At 45.4% G+C, this 16,534-nt stretch overlaps 1 protein-coding gene across 2 annotated transcripts in view; it reads right to left on the reverse strand.

Moving 5' to 3' along the window:
* LOC137571380 (ephrin type-A receptor 3-like) overlaps window positions 1–16,534 on the reverse strand; it is a 356,736-nt gene that overhangs the window by 12,819 nt on the left and 327,383 nt on the right. For both annotated transcript variants that reach the window (XM_068280382.1, XM_068280383.1), the window contains 2 exons: window positions 8,258–8,467; window positions 5,779–5,928 (listed from right to left, as the gene is read on the reverse strand). In XM_068280382.1, the coding sequence (XP_068136483.1) occupies window positions 5,779–5,928; window positions 8,258–8,467 (360 nt within the window). The remainder of the gene's footprint in view (window positions 1–5,778; window positions 5,929–8,257; window positions 8,468–16,534) is intronic.

Raw genomic sequence — 16,534 nt, forward strand, 5'->3', positions numbered from 1 at the left:
TCACAACATTCACAAACATCAGACGATGCTGACACTGTCACTTTCCGGACTAGTGCTCTTGAGGTCTCCCAGTGTTCATCAAACACAACAACCAACAGCCCTTCGGTGTGCAGCGCTACGGTTGAGTTGTCTGTCTCTGAGATGTTTGAGCACAAGAGGAAATTGCCAGCAAATGACCCCCGGGCCGTGGCAGTAACAGCCAGCCAGCATAGCCAAGCTTCTGGCCTGCGAAATGCTGCCATATCGAGTGGTGGAGACAAACAGCTTCAAGGGCATGATGTCAGTGGCCATCCCACGTTACGTTGTTCCCAGCCGCTACCACTTTGCGCGCTCTGCAGTGCCTGAGTTGCATGAGCACGTGGTCAGCTAAATAACCCGAAGCTTGAAGAATGCCGTTGCCTGCAAGGTTCACCTCACCACTGACACCTGGACGAGTGCGTTCGGCCAGGGTCGATACATCTCCCTTACCGCGCACTGGGTGAACCTTGTGGAGCCTGGCAGCGATTCCTCACCTGCTACGGCGCGGGTGTTGCCCACGCCGCAAACAGCTGGATAACAACAGCAGCACCTACCTCTCTGACTCCTTCTCCTCCAACGCATCTCAAAGCTGTACCTCATCCGGAAATGCTAACCCAGCACCAGCAGCAGTAGGATCGTGGAAGCAGTGCAGCACAGCTGTTGGCATGCGTCAGCAAGCGTTGCTGAAGCTGATCTGCCTTGGGGATAAGCAGCACACAGGGGAGGAAATTTGGAGGGGAATAAAGGAACAGACGGATTTGTGGCTGGCACCGCTGGACCTGAAACCGGGCATGAAGCTAGACACCTGGCACGAACTGGCAATGTACGCAATAGAGGTGCTGGCTTGCCCGGCAGCCAGCGTTATGTCGGAACGCTGTTTCAGTGCTGCCGGAGGCATCATCACAGATCGGCGTATCCGCCTCTCCACAGAAAATGCAGACCGTCTGACTCAAATTAAAATGAATCAATCCTGGATTGGAAACGACTACGCAACACTCCTGGACCCCAACCAAGTAACATGACCGATGAACATCTGGGATGGTTTAGCGTTTCCGGTCCCTGTTTATTGAACCTCTCATCTGTATTACATTTATGACTGCATGGCGGCAAAAAGCATTGCTGCTATATCCGCACGCTTTTTGTCCTCATGCAAGGCCTGGGTTGTTGTGTCTCACAAAGCGTGGCCTTCTCCTCCTGCGCCTCCTCCTGTTCCATCACGTGTGCTGCTGCTGCTGCTGCTGCTGCTGGGTTACCGTTGCCGCGTGGTCCCTGTTTATGGAACCTCTTATCTTTATTACATTTATGACTACATGGCGGTACAAAGCATGCTATCCGCACGCTTTTTGTCCTCATGCAAGGCCTGGGTTGTTGTGTCTCACAAAGCGTGGCCTTCTCCTCCTGCGCCTCCTCCTGTTCCATCACGTGTGCTGCTGCTGCTGCTGCTGCTGGGTTAGCGTTGCCGGTCCCTGTTTATGGAACCTCTTATCTTTATTACATTTATGACTACATGGCGGTACAAAGCATGCTATCCGCACGCTTTTTGTCCTCATGCAAGGCCTGGGTTGTTGTGTCTCACAAAGCGTGGCCTTCTCCTCCTGCGCCTCCTCCTGTTCCATCACGTGTGCTGCTGCTGCTGCTGCTGCTGGGTTAGCGTTGCCGCGTGGTCCCTGTTTATTGAACCTCTTATCTTTATTACATTTATGACTACATGGCGGTACAAAGCATGCTCTCCGCACGCTTTTTGTCCTCATGCAAGGCCTGGGTTGTTGTGTCTCACAAAGCGTGGCCTTCTCCTCCTGCGCCTCCTCCTGTTCCATCACGTGTGCTGCTGCTGGGTTAGCGTTGCCGCGTGGTCCCTGTTTATTGAACCACTTATCTTTATTACATTTATGACTGCATGGTGGTACAAAGCATGCTATCCGCACGCTTCTTGTCCTCATGCAAGGCCTGGGTTGTTGTGTCTCAAAGCGTGGCCTTCTCCTCCTGCGCCACCCTCCTCCTGTTCCATCACGTGTGCTGCTGCTGGGTTAGCATTACCGGTCCCTTTTCCTGGAACCTCTTATATGTATTACATTTATGACTGCATGCCGACAAAAAGCATGTTACCTGTGCAAAGAAAACAGACATTTCCCGCATTTAAAAGACAGTTTTCCCTTTGAAACTTTAAAATCGATTTTCTCAAAAACTATAAGCTCTTTTTGCTAAATTTTTTTTTCCTCTTGTACCCACTCCCAAGGTGCACATACCCTGTAAATTTGGGGTATGTAGCATGTAAGGAGGCTTTACAAAGCACAAAAGTTCGGGTCCCCATTGACTTCCATTATGTTCGGAGTTCGGGTCGAACACCCGAACATCGCGGACATGTTCGGCCTGTTCGGCCCGAACCCGAACATCTAGATGTTCGCCCAACACTAGTCAAAACCGCTCCCCCCAAGACATTATCATTTACAGGCGATAGTCAGGGTGATGCTGGGAGAGAAGATCAGTCACTCTTTTCCTGTAAACACACAGGTGGCCCTGCCCACAGGAGGAAGTGGGTGTGGTCAGGGGATGGCCATGTGTTGAGAAAGAAACTCTCACTCTACTGGCAACTCTTTATTTTGTGCATTAATGTATTGGTCATGTGACTGACTTTTCCAAAGGGAATCTCCCTGGAATCACTGCATCAAATATGAAAATTGTACGAGTAATGTCTGCGTAATACTGCAGTCCCATATTCACCTCTAGTAACAATGGAAACTCTATGAGGGCGAACAAGTGATTTCATTAATTTGCATTATTAATATCAATTTTTAAATGAAACTGCAGAAGCACCGTTGCCTGTTTTCTGGTTGGTTTAAAATAAATAGGGGGATAGAGGAGGGGCTGCTTATGGTTGGAAAGTCAACTAAACAGAACTAGTAATGCTGCTCATATTGTGTATGCATTATTTTTTCTTTCATCCTCATTGGAGTAGAGGTTCCCATGGCATGGTAAGCAGCAGAAGCCTATGGGAGGAAAGTCAACTAAGCAGTACTAGTAATACTGTTTATATTGTATAGGCATTATATGTTTCCTTTTATTCTCATTGGAATGGAGGATCTCACAAAGGGGTGTAGCTACAAATTGTGGGGCCTCCCAGCAATGTTCGCACCCTTTCCCTTTCCTACCCCCGGTGACCATCACAGCTTGAGGGCCATCTTGCAAGTGTCATAAAACAAGTGTGGATGTTGTAATCTTCATACCCATAGCAAGTGTAGCCACAAAAACACCTGATGTGAAGGATGAACCCTTAATCGGAAGGAATTAATTCATAGTCGGGGCCCCCTTAAAGCTCTCAGCCCCCTTGCCGTTGCAGGCGCTGCTCCCCTGTAGTTGCACCACACATCTCATCTAATGGTTCACCCTTTTTAATATTTATGAAGAAGTGGCAATCTGCTAACAGATCACCCCCTTGAAGATTCCTTTATTCATAAAGGGGGGATTTACAGTGGTAAACAGGGCTTTCATTGCCTACTCCAAATCATGCTATAAAACTCCATTCACTTCTATGAAGCTTTGAATAACAAGTGCTGAATGAACCATTTGTTGGCATTACTGTAAAGTGCCAGTATAATCTGCATTTGCTACTGTAGTAACTACCATTCAGACGTCAACATAACCAGACTAAAGAGTAAGGCCTGGCCATTTGGTAATAAAAGGTGATATATTTTGCTATAAATAAGAATTTCATTTAACCACCCTGGCGTCAGAGCTGGGACAAGGTCCTCCAGCACCCAAGGCTGAGACACCAAAGTGCGCCCCTCCATCCCTCGCACCCCAGCTGTCACACACTGATTGCTATTAGACTAAGACGGCCACAGGGCCCACAAACTCCCCAACACCTTAATATCTAGTTATCTGGCGTGCAGTCACTGCTATGTATCCCATTTTCTTATTTATTTCTGCTTCAAACACAATTAGGAATGACAGCTGAATGAATTGTGCGCCCCCTCCTACACTGCGCCCTGAGGCTGGAGCCTCTCCAGCCTATGCCTCGACCCGGCCCTGCCTGGCGTTCTATTAAGATCGCCAGGGCGGCTGCGGTAGGGTTTTTTTTTTTTATAAAAAAAAATCTATTACATGCAGCCAACTGAAAGTTAGCTGCATGAAAGCCCACTAGAGGGCGCTCCTGACGCGTACTTTTGATTGCCTCCGGCGATCAGAAGTAACAAGAATGGGCGCGATGAGGGGCCCTCCTTGTTTTGCTTTCCCCGTCGCCATGGCGACGAGTGGAGTGACGTCATGGACGTCAGCCGACATCCTGACGTCAGCCGCCTCCGAACCAGCCCTTAGCGCTGTCCGGAACAGATTGGTCCGGCTGCGCAGGGCTCGGGTGGCTGGGGGGACCCTCCTCCGCCGCTGCTGCGGCAGCAATCAGGTAGCACACGCGGCTGGCAAAGTGCCGGCTGCGTGTGCACCTTTTTATTTGAAGAAAATCGGCCCAGCAGAGCCTGAGCGGCAGCCTCCGGCGGTAATGGACGAGCCGAGCTTGTCCAAACCGCTAAGGAGGTTAAAGTCCAGTTTTTACTTTCCAGAGAACTTTTGCACAACTGGTCACTTAGGAGTAACAAGGACTTTAAAAAGAGCATTGTATAAAATCAGAACAACACCACAACTAGGTCCCTCATAACAGAAGCCTAGACAATGTGAGCAGGGCAGGATTTAGCATAAGCCACTGTAGGCATGTGCCTACAGGCGCCTGGTGATGGAAAGGCGGCTCACTCCCTATGCAAAGTTCTGAGCAGAGTGTAAATCAGAGGTTACTCACCCAGCTCTCTGCATTCCATTGACGAGATCTCCCCCCTTTAGTCAGTGGCACCTCTAGCTACGTAATACTATACTATAATAATAATAATAATAATACTATATAATACTGAGGGTACCTCTGGCTACCAAATACTAAGGGGCACCTGTAGCTCTGTATGACTGGAAAAGTAAGTAAGGGAGAAGTCATGGCTGGGACAGCCAGCACACTTGTGGTGCAGTTTGGTGGGTATTTGTAGGTTCATTAAGGGAGAAGTCTAAGGTGCCAGGACATCTGTGCCTATAGACTCCTGTGACGGTTGCTGGCGCGCGCGGCGGGTGCGGGCGCGCGCATGTGCACTGGCGGCGGTAGAAAAAAGACATAAAGCCCGTTTTTAAACGGGCTTGGGTCTACTTGTACTAGAATAATATACCCCTAAGAAAAAGTTGAATAACATCTCCTGAATAAGACATTGCCTTTTTCCTGAATGGCACTAATGGTGCCATTCAACCCAAATCTACTCCAATACGCGTCTATGGTCTCTGCCTGAAACAGGCGACACAAGCAGTAAAACCGAGCATTAAAGGGAACCTGACCTGAGATGGATATGGAGGGTGACACATTTATTTAATTTTAAACAATATCAGTTGCCTGTCTGTCCTGCTGATCCTGTGCCTCTTAGTACTTTAAGTCATAGCTCATGAACAAGCAAGCAGATCAGGTGTTTCTGACTGAAATCTGACTAGATTAGCCACATGCTTGTTTCAGGTGTGTGATTCAGATACGAATGCAGTCAAAGAGCTCAGGATTAGGAATGCCAGACAACTAGTTTTGTTTAAAAGGAAATAAATATAGCCACCTCCATACCCCTCTCACTTCAGGTTCTCTTTAAGGTGGATTCTTCCTAATCCATTTTGAATACCTGCCTTTATAGAGCTTCTATGCCTACAAGCAAAGCTCCAGAATTTTGCTGGGAACACTGCAATGTAACTTACATCCTGATTGGACATTTCCCAGTAAGGCCTTTCTCCATAGGATATGACCTCCCACATCACGATACCATAACTCCATACATCACTTGCTGAGGTAAACTTCCTGTAAGCGATGGCTTCCGGAGCTGTCCACCGAATTGGGATTTTGCCTCCCTTGTGGAAAAGAACAGTTACTGTATTATTACAAGTGCAGACAAATGCAAGCATAAGTACATTTAAACATATTCTACCACCTGCTGTTATAACGATCCATTCATTTACATCGTTTTTATATATTCCCCATTATTGAGAAAATTTAGCCCTCCCTATAAAATCTATAATGTAATTATACTGAAAATTCTTAAAACATATGAAGAATAAAAAGCATTGTTATAGAATGATAAGCTGATTAAATATACCTTATATAGGAAGTCCCTAGGTTACATATTATTTATTATTATTATTATTATTATTATTATTATTATGTAGTATTTATATAGCACCGACATCTAACGCAGTGCTGTACAGAGTATATTGTCTTGTCACTTAACTGTCCCTCAGAGGGGCTCACAATCTAATCTTTACCATATGTCCTAACTTACCAACAAGCCACTGATACAAATGGCACACCTGTTGCAATGATGCCACTTCCACATTGAAGGAAAAATGAGAGTTAGTTGGAGCTGTGTGGGACATTTTTGGTGACGAATAAACGGCACAGGGGGCACAGTGTAGGCACAGGGGGATACTGGAGGCACAGAGGGTGCAGGAAGACAGTGGAAGCACAGGCGGAGACACTGTAGGCAGAGGGGGACACTGGAGGCACAGGGGCCCCAGTGTAGGCACAGGGGGATACTGGAGGCACAGACAGGCACATTGTAGTCACAGGGGGGAACAGGGGGACACTGGAAGCACAGGTGGGCACAGTGTAGTCACAGGGGGAAAGATGGGGCACTGAAGACACCGGATGGCACAGTGGAGGCACAGGGGAAAGAGGGGAACACTGGAGGCACAGGGGGACAGAGGGGCACACTTACATACATATTCAACAGAACAAACTTATAGGTGTGGCTTCACATCTTCCAACCCAGCTTACTATAAGACAGTCTAAGCTCCTCCTTATACCAATATGGCACTCCAATGCAGTGGCTAGATTTTGGTCAGGTGGGCAGGTGGAGAGTATGGTTATGGTTTCTGCAGACAGACTTCTTTTTGTTTTGTAAATTGAGCACTGAACAAAAGGTGGAAAGGCTGCACAGTATATGGACCTCCCCATAGTTAACTGTACAGAGAATAACTGAGAGAGAATATTGCTTTGCTGCAAGGTGGGGGTGAGCTGGTTCTTGGACTAAACTGTGGAAAGTTAGCGTTAGGCACTGTACACATTGCGTTTTTATAATTGCATGCATTTTTTTTTATCGCAAAGACTTTTTAAAAATAATTAAATAAGGGATGAACTGTACACAATGCTAAAATGCAATTTTAGAAAATCGCAATCACGGTGAATGCAGAGCTTTTTGATTGCTGCGTTTGAAAAATCGCATACAAAAATGCGATGTGATGGGATTGCATTGGGTATTTTCAAAGTCAAAATCCCAGGAGACCATGCAACTTCCTGTTGAAGGATTTTTAACCAATCACAATAAAACGCATTGCAAAAAACGCAAGCAATAGATTTTCCATATTCGATTTGAAAATCACATTGCGTTTGCAATTGGCCTTGCGATTTTCAGAGTGTACAGACCCTTAGCCATTTTGTACCAATAATATTATATTTCACTTCTGTGTGGTGCCTAAAAAAAAGTTTGCCAAAACTACAGCCCCAAAACAAACATCCCCAATTTATGACAACCTCTGCACATCATGCAAAGGGTTTTGTCATGTGACATGTGTCACATGATCATGACAGGGAAGGCAAGTCTCCAGATTAAGGCCTCGTTCACATCATTAGCGCAGATGGCTGTGCGATCGGAACGCAACGCGTCCAATCGCACGCCATCTGCGCTCCTATGCGCTGCGCTGCAGATCCCATTCATTACAATGAATGGGATCTGCGCTGCGATTCCCAAAAATGCGTGCAGTACGCGATAGCGCAATCGCGCTGCCACGCAGCGCATATGATTGGAACGGTAGAAAGGCTGTCTATGCCCTTCTACCGTTCTTGCGTGTCGCACACTATACGCGCTGCCAAAATGCGCACGGCAGCGCGTATAGTCTGAACGAGGCCTTACCTCCAGTAAAAACCATGCCTGAAAGGGGTTTGTCCTTCATGTGCAAATTTTGCACGAGGATATTCAGAGGGGGTTACCAGAGATCAGGGACTTCTGTGAATAAATCTATATTCTATGTATGGAATTCCTTATTTTATAACACATGTGCTTCTAGATGCTACATAAATACCATGAATCAGAATTGATAGTTGAATAATATAGGAAGGGTCATTTGGGAAGTGCTTATTATTATTATTTGAGTTGTGACGGGGTCATGCTAAGAAATGACTTACCCTTGTAGTATAAGCTGCTTCGGGGTCATCCTCCAGGACTCGAGAGAGACCGAAGTCTGACACTTTGCATACCAAGTTGCTGTTGACTAAGATGTTCCTGGCAGCCAGATCCCTGTGTACGTAGTTCATATCCGATAAGTATTTCATCCCAGAAGCAATGCCTCTCAGCATTCCTACCAGCTGTATCACTGTAAACTGACCATCGTGTTTCTGTAAGGAAGATGAATAAACATCAATCTCCATCCTGGAGGCTACAATGGAAACATCACAAATATAGGAGGTATGCCTTCACTGAAGGGCTAAGGAATACATGTGGTTAAATAATGCGGACAGACATCCCCTAATATGTTCACATTTTAAGAACTTTGATTTTCTACTTATGATAAATAAAAAAAAACTGCTTTCACTCACTGCAGACAGGATTCACAACCTATACGTTTTCTTTATTTTATAAATTATGTAACTATCATCCACTAAAAAAAATAACATTCTCATCAGTTTAGCTTTACAGAATGTTAGGGTGAAAGACACACATTATTTAAAATCTTTGCCCTTGTATATTTCAATTTAAAGGGACTCCGAGCTCTGTTTAAAAATAAAATTTGAACTTACCTGGGGCTTTCTCCATCCCAGCCCTGGTCGGGACGTCCCACGCCGGCCTCCTGGCTCTTCTCCCGGCGGCTGTCCGCATATTGCGGACAGGCCGGGCCCCCGGGCGACACTGGCGAGTGTCGGGGCTTCTTCTTCCTTATACGTCACGAATGACGTCACACGCCGGCCGCCTCGCGTCATGACGGCGGCCGGCGTGACAGCACGGCGCATGCGCGGTTTAATCGCGCATGCGCCGTGCTGTCACGCTGGCCGCCGTCATGACGCGCGGCGGCCGGCGTGTGACGTCATTCGTGACGTATAAGGAAGAAGAAGCCCCGACACTCGCCAGTGTCGCCCGGGGGCCCGGCCTGTCCGCGCTATGCGGACAGCCGCCGGGAGAAGAGCCAGGAGGCCGGCGTGGGACGTCCCAACCAGGGCTGGGATGGAGAAAGCCCCAGGTAAGTTCAAATTTTATTTTTAAACAGAGCTCGGAGTCCCTTTAAATGCTCAGTTGCTCTAGACTGATGTTAATAAAATGTAAACAATTGGAGTGTCAGCATTTCCTGCCAGCCATCAGTTTGCACAGGAGTGGAAAACAAGCAACAATTGATATTTTATGCCACTAATTACTCATGCAGGAAAGGTAAAATTCCTGGGCAGTCTGTACTGATACTTAAAGCGGTCCAACACCCAGCATTACAACTTTGCTTTAAAATATTGCTTACAGCTTAGAAACTATTATGCCAGATTTCTTTTTAAGCATAAATTCACTGAATGGGTTAAACATGACATTTTAGTTTTGCATTTAGCTAGAAATCCGCATCCATGCTGAGGTTTAGTTACAAATGTATCTTTGTTTGGAATGCAAATAGACCTCTGAAAAGCCTGTCTGGGAAGCCCTCTGTGCTCTCTCAGAGAGGTGTTTGTTTATTTACATTGTAAATAGAAACATTTGTATCTAAACCTCAGCAGGGAGGAGGATTTCTAGCTAAATGCAACACTAAAATGTAATGTTTAATCCATTCAGTGAATTTCTGCTAAAAAAAAAATCTGGCATAATAGTTTCTAAGATGTAAGCAATCTTTTAAAGCAAAGTTGAAATGCTGGGTGTTAGACCACTTTAAGGGAGGCACAGAGTACAGATTCCAGATTAGAAAAGTAACTTGGGCTGACATCAGTGTTTTATTAATTTAAAACAATTGCTTATTTAACCACTTAATGACAAGCTGACTTATAAAAACGTCCTGCTAGAGCCTCTTACTGACTTTTCTAAGACAAACAGTGCTGCTGCCGTTGTGCGTGTGAAAATAGTGGGAAAAAAAAAAAACACCATAGAAAAAATACCTCTTTATTTCCAAATAATATATTGTCACCATACTTTGTACTAGGGACATAATTAAATCTTGTGATAACCAGGACAAATAGGCAGATACAATGGGCCTGATTCACAAAGCGGTGCAAACTTTTTTGCGGACTTTTGCGTGCGCAAAGTGCCGCGATTCGCGCGATCGCAGACTTTTGTGCGCAATTTGCCGCGATTCGCGCAAATCACGGCAATTTGTGCGCGCAAAAGTCCGCGATCGCGCGAATCGCGGCACTTTGCGCGCGCAAAAGTCCGCGAAAAAGTTTGCACCGCTTTGTAAATCAGGCCCCATGTGTGGGTTTTATGCAAAGTAGCAGTGTTTATATTAAAACTATAGGGTATGAAATTACGGAAACTACTGAATTACTGAAAACAAATATCAACCCCAAAAAGCCTAATTGGTGGTGAAAAAAACAAGATATAGATCATTTCATTGTGATTAGTAGTGATTAAGCTATTGGCAAATGAAAGGGATGAGCACTGGAAGGTGAAAAACGCTCTTGTTCGTTAGGATAAAAACCCCTTTGGAGTGAAGTGGTTAAAAAAAATATTAATTTAGAATGTAATCAATCATGTAATCAATGTTTACCCATTTTAAAATCTTTCTTCACACAGATTTAAATTCTGATATGTCCTGCCAGGTGCAGCGCTGCAGAATGTTTGGCTACTGAGAGTTCCAAGGCCTGTATAAAATAAACTGGTCTCCCGGAATCCTTGGAAAGTTGGGGGGAGGGGGTGGTAGGAGGAGATTTCAGCAGAGCTAATCAGCCTAGGCCAGTGATGGCTAACCTAGGCACTCCAGCTGTGACAAAACTACAAATCCCATCATGCCTCTGCCTTCCGGAGTTATGCTTAGAGCTGTCAGAGTATTGGCAATGCTTCATGGGACTTGTAGTTCCACCACAGCTGGAGTGCCAAGGTTAGCCATCACTGGCCTAGGCTAAACATCCCTGGGAGGGCCAGGCTACTTTTGATATACAACAATATATGGATATAGAAAGTGTTTCTGAAGCTAAACCAGGTAAAATACCATAAAAGTGTCCTGAATAATTCACTGCATTCTACTACTTGATATTGCAGCGCCTCTTTAAAGATCTTTAAAGAGCTCCCTCATTTTATAAAAAATGTGACTGGTAATAAAATACATACTTTTTATGTTTGTTTTAGAAACATGTTACATTTTTGCAAACAATGAAAAAATCTAAATGTTCTACACGCACACACACACCCACACCCACCACATGCACACACACACACACACACCACACACACACACACCCACACACACACACGCACGCACACACGCAAGCAAGCAAGTAAAAACACACACACGCACCGAGGTGACATAATGATATAGACATATGTATGTACAGTGCACACATGTAACTATGCAGTGTTTTTTTTTTCTTTCTGTGCCTGAAAGAGTTAACCATCAGCAATGCAAGTGACAGTTTCTGTCCAGTTGGGACCTGGTCTGTCTATAGCATAGCCACCACTGTTAAGGAATTACAGCCATAAAACATTTTCCTGGAATAAATGGCTTCTGAGAGCAAGGGATAGATAAAAAGGGTCAATAGGTCATAGATTTTAGCTCTGGCATACGCCAATGAATGTGTTATTGAGCAGAGACAATGGGCAGCATGATGGTGTAGTGGTTAGCGCTCTTGCCTAGCAGTGCTGGGTTCCCGGTCCGAATCCCAGCCAGGTCAACATCTGCAAGAAGTTTGTATGTTCTTCCATGTCTACATGGGTTTCCTCCCACATCTTAAAACATATAGATAAGCTAATTGGCTTCCCCCTGAACTGGCCCTAGACATACACATGCACTACACCAGTGTTCCCCAACCCTGTCCTCAGGGCCCACCAACAGTGCATGTTTTGTGGAAGTCCACAGAGGTAGCTAATCAGCTCTGCTGAGACACTAATTACCTCACCTGTGCATGTTTGTGGTTTTCTGCAAAACATGTACTGTTGGTGGGCCTTGAGGACAGGGTTGGGGAACGCTGCACTACACGATACAAACATAGACATATGTGAGCCCCTCTGAGGGACAGTTAGTGACAAGACAATATACTCTGTACAGCAGTGCACTGCGTAATATGTCAGTGCTAAATAAATACTTAAACAAATAAAAACAGTAAAAACTTAAAAGTACATTTAAATATAAAATAAAACTGTGGAATATCTAAAAAAGTTGTTTTTAGTAGAAGGAGGACAGATATAATTGCTTTTCTCATTCGTTTTTTGTTCACCTCAGTATTCCTTCAAATAAAATGTCTGCTTGACTGCATGATATCTTGTGTTTTGTCTGGCACACATGGCTCTGTACTGAGCCCGGCATTCTTGTCTCTGACCGTGGAATCATTACTATCAGACTCTGCGCAGCACGGCGATGGTATCGTGGAAATACACAGAACTAGAAGTGTGAGAATAAAAGAATGGGCAGAGCCCCTCTCTCTGGGGGGATGAGCAGAAATCCGCACTTGTGCTTATCCTGGCGAGTAGAGCATGAAGCTGAGAGGTCAAGCTTTACAACAAAGCAAAACGAGAATAACACAAAGTAATGTAGGGAACGAAGCAAAGAAAAATGGATGCTGGGCATCGGGGAATAGAGAGCATGCACAGAGAAATAACCCAACAAGCAGGAGGGATGGCTGATACAATCTTATCTCCTAATACTCGCTACAAAGGTACTTGTTACACCATATCCTAAGTATCTACTATAGTGATCCAATTCTGCATTGTCGCATCATAAAATGGTAACAACAGACTTCATAGCTAGAAATCATGGGGCACCAGAGCAAAGTTTTGCTTGCCCCACCCGCCCATAAAAAGTGCTCTTTCCATTGTATGGGTAGCGCAGGATCATCCACCAGGCAATCTAGGCAGATGCCTGGGGCCTAGGGGGTGTCAAGGGGCCCTCCTGCTACCTTCTCTGATCTCTCTCCACTTCAGCTTACCAAAAAGACCACAAGGGCCCTCCAAATTTACTACCTTGCCCCATTACATCTTAAAGAGGAACTCCAGTGAAAATAACGTCATGAACAAAAGTGCTTAATTTTTACGATATTTATTTATTCAGTGTTTGCCCATTGTAAAATCTACATAATTTACATTATGACATTTATCACATGGCAACATTTTTACTTCTGGCAGGTGATGTCACTGGAAGTAGCTGCTGCTTGCTTTTTTGGCAGTTGGGAAGCTGTTATTTCCCACAATGCAACAAGCCTCCCACAGTGTGATGCAAGCACCATGGTCCTGACATCACACTGTGGGAGGGGTATCACCACAATATCAGCCATACAGCGCCCCCTGATGATCCATTTGAGAAACGGAAAAGATTTCCCATGGGAAAGGGGGTATCAGCTACTGATTGGGAGGAAGTTCAATTCTTGGTTCTCTTTAATCCATCTCTGCCCATGGAAGCATGAAGATGTAACTCATGAACTCTCTATGATTAGAGCATGCCCTATCATCAGGTAAAGGGACAGCCTGTAGTCAAGGAGACAGGGACACTACACAAGGCCAGCTGCGGACCCCCATTTCACCCTCTTTGTGGGCCACCAGCAGCTGCTATGGTGATCCCTACACCTCTGAAAACAAAAGTCATTTCACTAAAATAAGTTTTTGCATTCCACCAAAATCTAACAATACATCTAAACTAACTGTGAATTGGAAAACACCTTGAAGGGTTATTTAAGTGTAAAAAAAACAAAAACCAAGTTTAACCTTCCTGGGTCTATTTGCAGCCCCCTGGAGTCATCCTGTACCCGCGCCGTCCTTCTGAGTTCCTCTGGCTAGTAGCGGAGACCCCTGCAAAGCTGCCCGTTGCTGCTGGGAGCGCTCTGCCCATGCCCAGTAGTGATTTTTTGCAGTATACTCCCAGCAGGGGCGTAGCAATAGGAGATGCAGAGTTTGCAACCGCATCAGGGCCCCGAAGGGCACTCCCTCAACTACAGTATTAGCTCTCTATTGGTCCTGTGCTCATAATAATAACTTCTATGGATACTTTGAATAGTGGTAATCATTAACAAACTATTCCCATCCCCTTCCTGCACCTCTGACACTGTAGTTGCCATTGGCAGGTTTTGGTGCGTCATATCAATTGTTATGTATAGAGTTCTTGGGGGCCCCAATGTAAAACTTGCATCAGGGCCCACAGCTCCTTAGCTACGCCACTGGCTCCCAGCATCAGGACCACAGTGAGGAGGGGCGTGGCCGGCCAGCTTTGCAGGGGTCGCAACTGCTGGCCAGAGGGACTCGGAAGGATGGCATGGGAACAGGATGACTCCAGGGTGCTGCAAGAAGCCCCAGGTAAGTTAAACTCATTTTTTTCCTTTACACTTAAGATTTCCTTATTTCCCTTTTGTGGGGAGCCCAGGTCTATACACAGCAATGGGATGCTATCCCATACTTTACAGAACTAACTTGATGTTCCCATAGTGCTAGTGGTGAAGCCACAATAGGCAGAACTTTATTTTGGTATTTCCAGATCTTGTTCATTTTTTTTATAATTTTTTTTTTTTTGAAAACAGTAAAAAGAACATACTAGGAGAATACCACAATACATGTACGTCTGCATATGATGACATGTGTATATCCACTCCTGTATTTCAGAACAGCTGTACATTACATGTATGTCTACATATAATGACGTGTGTATAGGCACTCCTGTATTTCAGAACAGCTGTACAGTACATGTATGTCTACATATAATGACATCTGTGTAGCCACTCCTATATTTCAGAGCATCCGTACAGCACATGTATGTCTACATATAATGACATGCGAGTAGTATATGTCACAGCATCTGTACAGTACATGTATGTCTGCATATAATGACATGCGAGTAGCCACTCCTATATGTCACAGCATCTGTACAGTACATGTATGTCTGCATATAATGACATGCGAGTAGCCACTCCTATATGTCACAGCATCTGTACAGTACATGTATGTCTGCATATAATGACATGCGAGTAGCCACTCCTATATGTCACAGCATCTGTACAGTACATGAATATCCTCATATAATGACACGCGAGTAGCCACTCCTATATGTCATAGCATCTGTACAGTACATGTATGTCTGCATATAATGACATGCGAGTAGCCACTGCTATATTCACCGCATCTGTACAGTACATGTATGTCTGCATATAATGACATGCGAGTAGCCACTGCTATATTTACCGCATCTGTACAGTACATGTATGTCTGCATATAATGACATGCGAGTACCCACTGCTATATTCACCGCATCTGTACAGTACATGTATGTCTGCATATAATGACATGCGAGTGGCCACTGCTATATTCACTGCATCTGTACAGTACATGTATATACTATATGCTGAGAACAGGCTGAATGAGCAGAGACAACAGCACAGTTGTCACTCCACTGATTCAATGTGAGACGTAATAATCTACTATGGCTGAGTCCCTGGAAGGAAAGAAAGATGAGGATGTGAGAGACTGAGGTCAGCAGGGCACACTTTATTCACACTTCAGTCTTCAGTCTTCTGCTTATGAATACACAGAAAATAACGTGTCCCATCCTGCATTTCTTCCTAAATGATAGTTTCTTCTGAGTGCCTCATCTTCAGATGTATTGTAATAATGCCACAGTCTGCCCTTTCTGGAATCCTGCTGTTATTTCTTCATCCCTCTCCATGAGCACATGGGCCTTAGTGCATGTGGGGAAGCCATAAATGATGATATCGCCAAGTGAGGGATTACTACCACCCAGGGCCGGTTCTAGACTTTTTGCTGCCTGAGGCAATCATTGCCACTACAGGGAGCCGCTGTCCTGCTTCCTTCCTCTTCACAGTAGCTGTGACAGAGGTCTGAGGGGGAGGGAGGGATGCCGCTCCAGGGCCCATACTGCCTGACGCAAATGCATCACTTGGCATCATGGGCCCACCGCCCCTGTCATCACCCCTTGATTGACCTGCTGTCATATTAACTACCCTAAGACCACCTCACGCCAATGGGTGTGACCGCGGTGGCTGCCCCAGGACCGCCTAATGCCAATTGGCGTCAAGTCCTAGGGCCTACTGCAGGCTGTGTGCGCATCTCCAGCTGTCATAGGCATTGGCAAAAAAAAAAAATAAACAGTAAAAAATATTAAGAAAATAATGACATAAATATTTGATAAAAAAAATAAACACTAGGGGGGGGGGGGGGGGGGGGGGGGGGCTATCAGACCCCCACCAACAGAGAGCTCTAATGGTGGGGAGAAAAGGGGTGGGGGGGGGGATCACTAGTGTGCTGTGTTGTGTGGCCCTGCAGCTTGGCCTTAAAGCTGCAGTGGCCTATTT

The sequence above is a fragment of the Hyperolius riggenbachi genome, chromosome 4 (assembly GCF_040937935.1).
Source record: "Hyperolius riggenbachi isolate aHypRig1 chromosome 4, aHypRig1.pri, whole genome shotgun sequence".
In the NCBI taxonomy this organism is placed as follows: Eukaryota; Metazoa; Chordata; class Amphibia; order Anura; family Hyperoliidae; genus Hyperolius; species Hyperolius riggenbachi.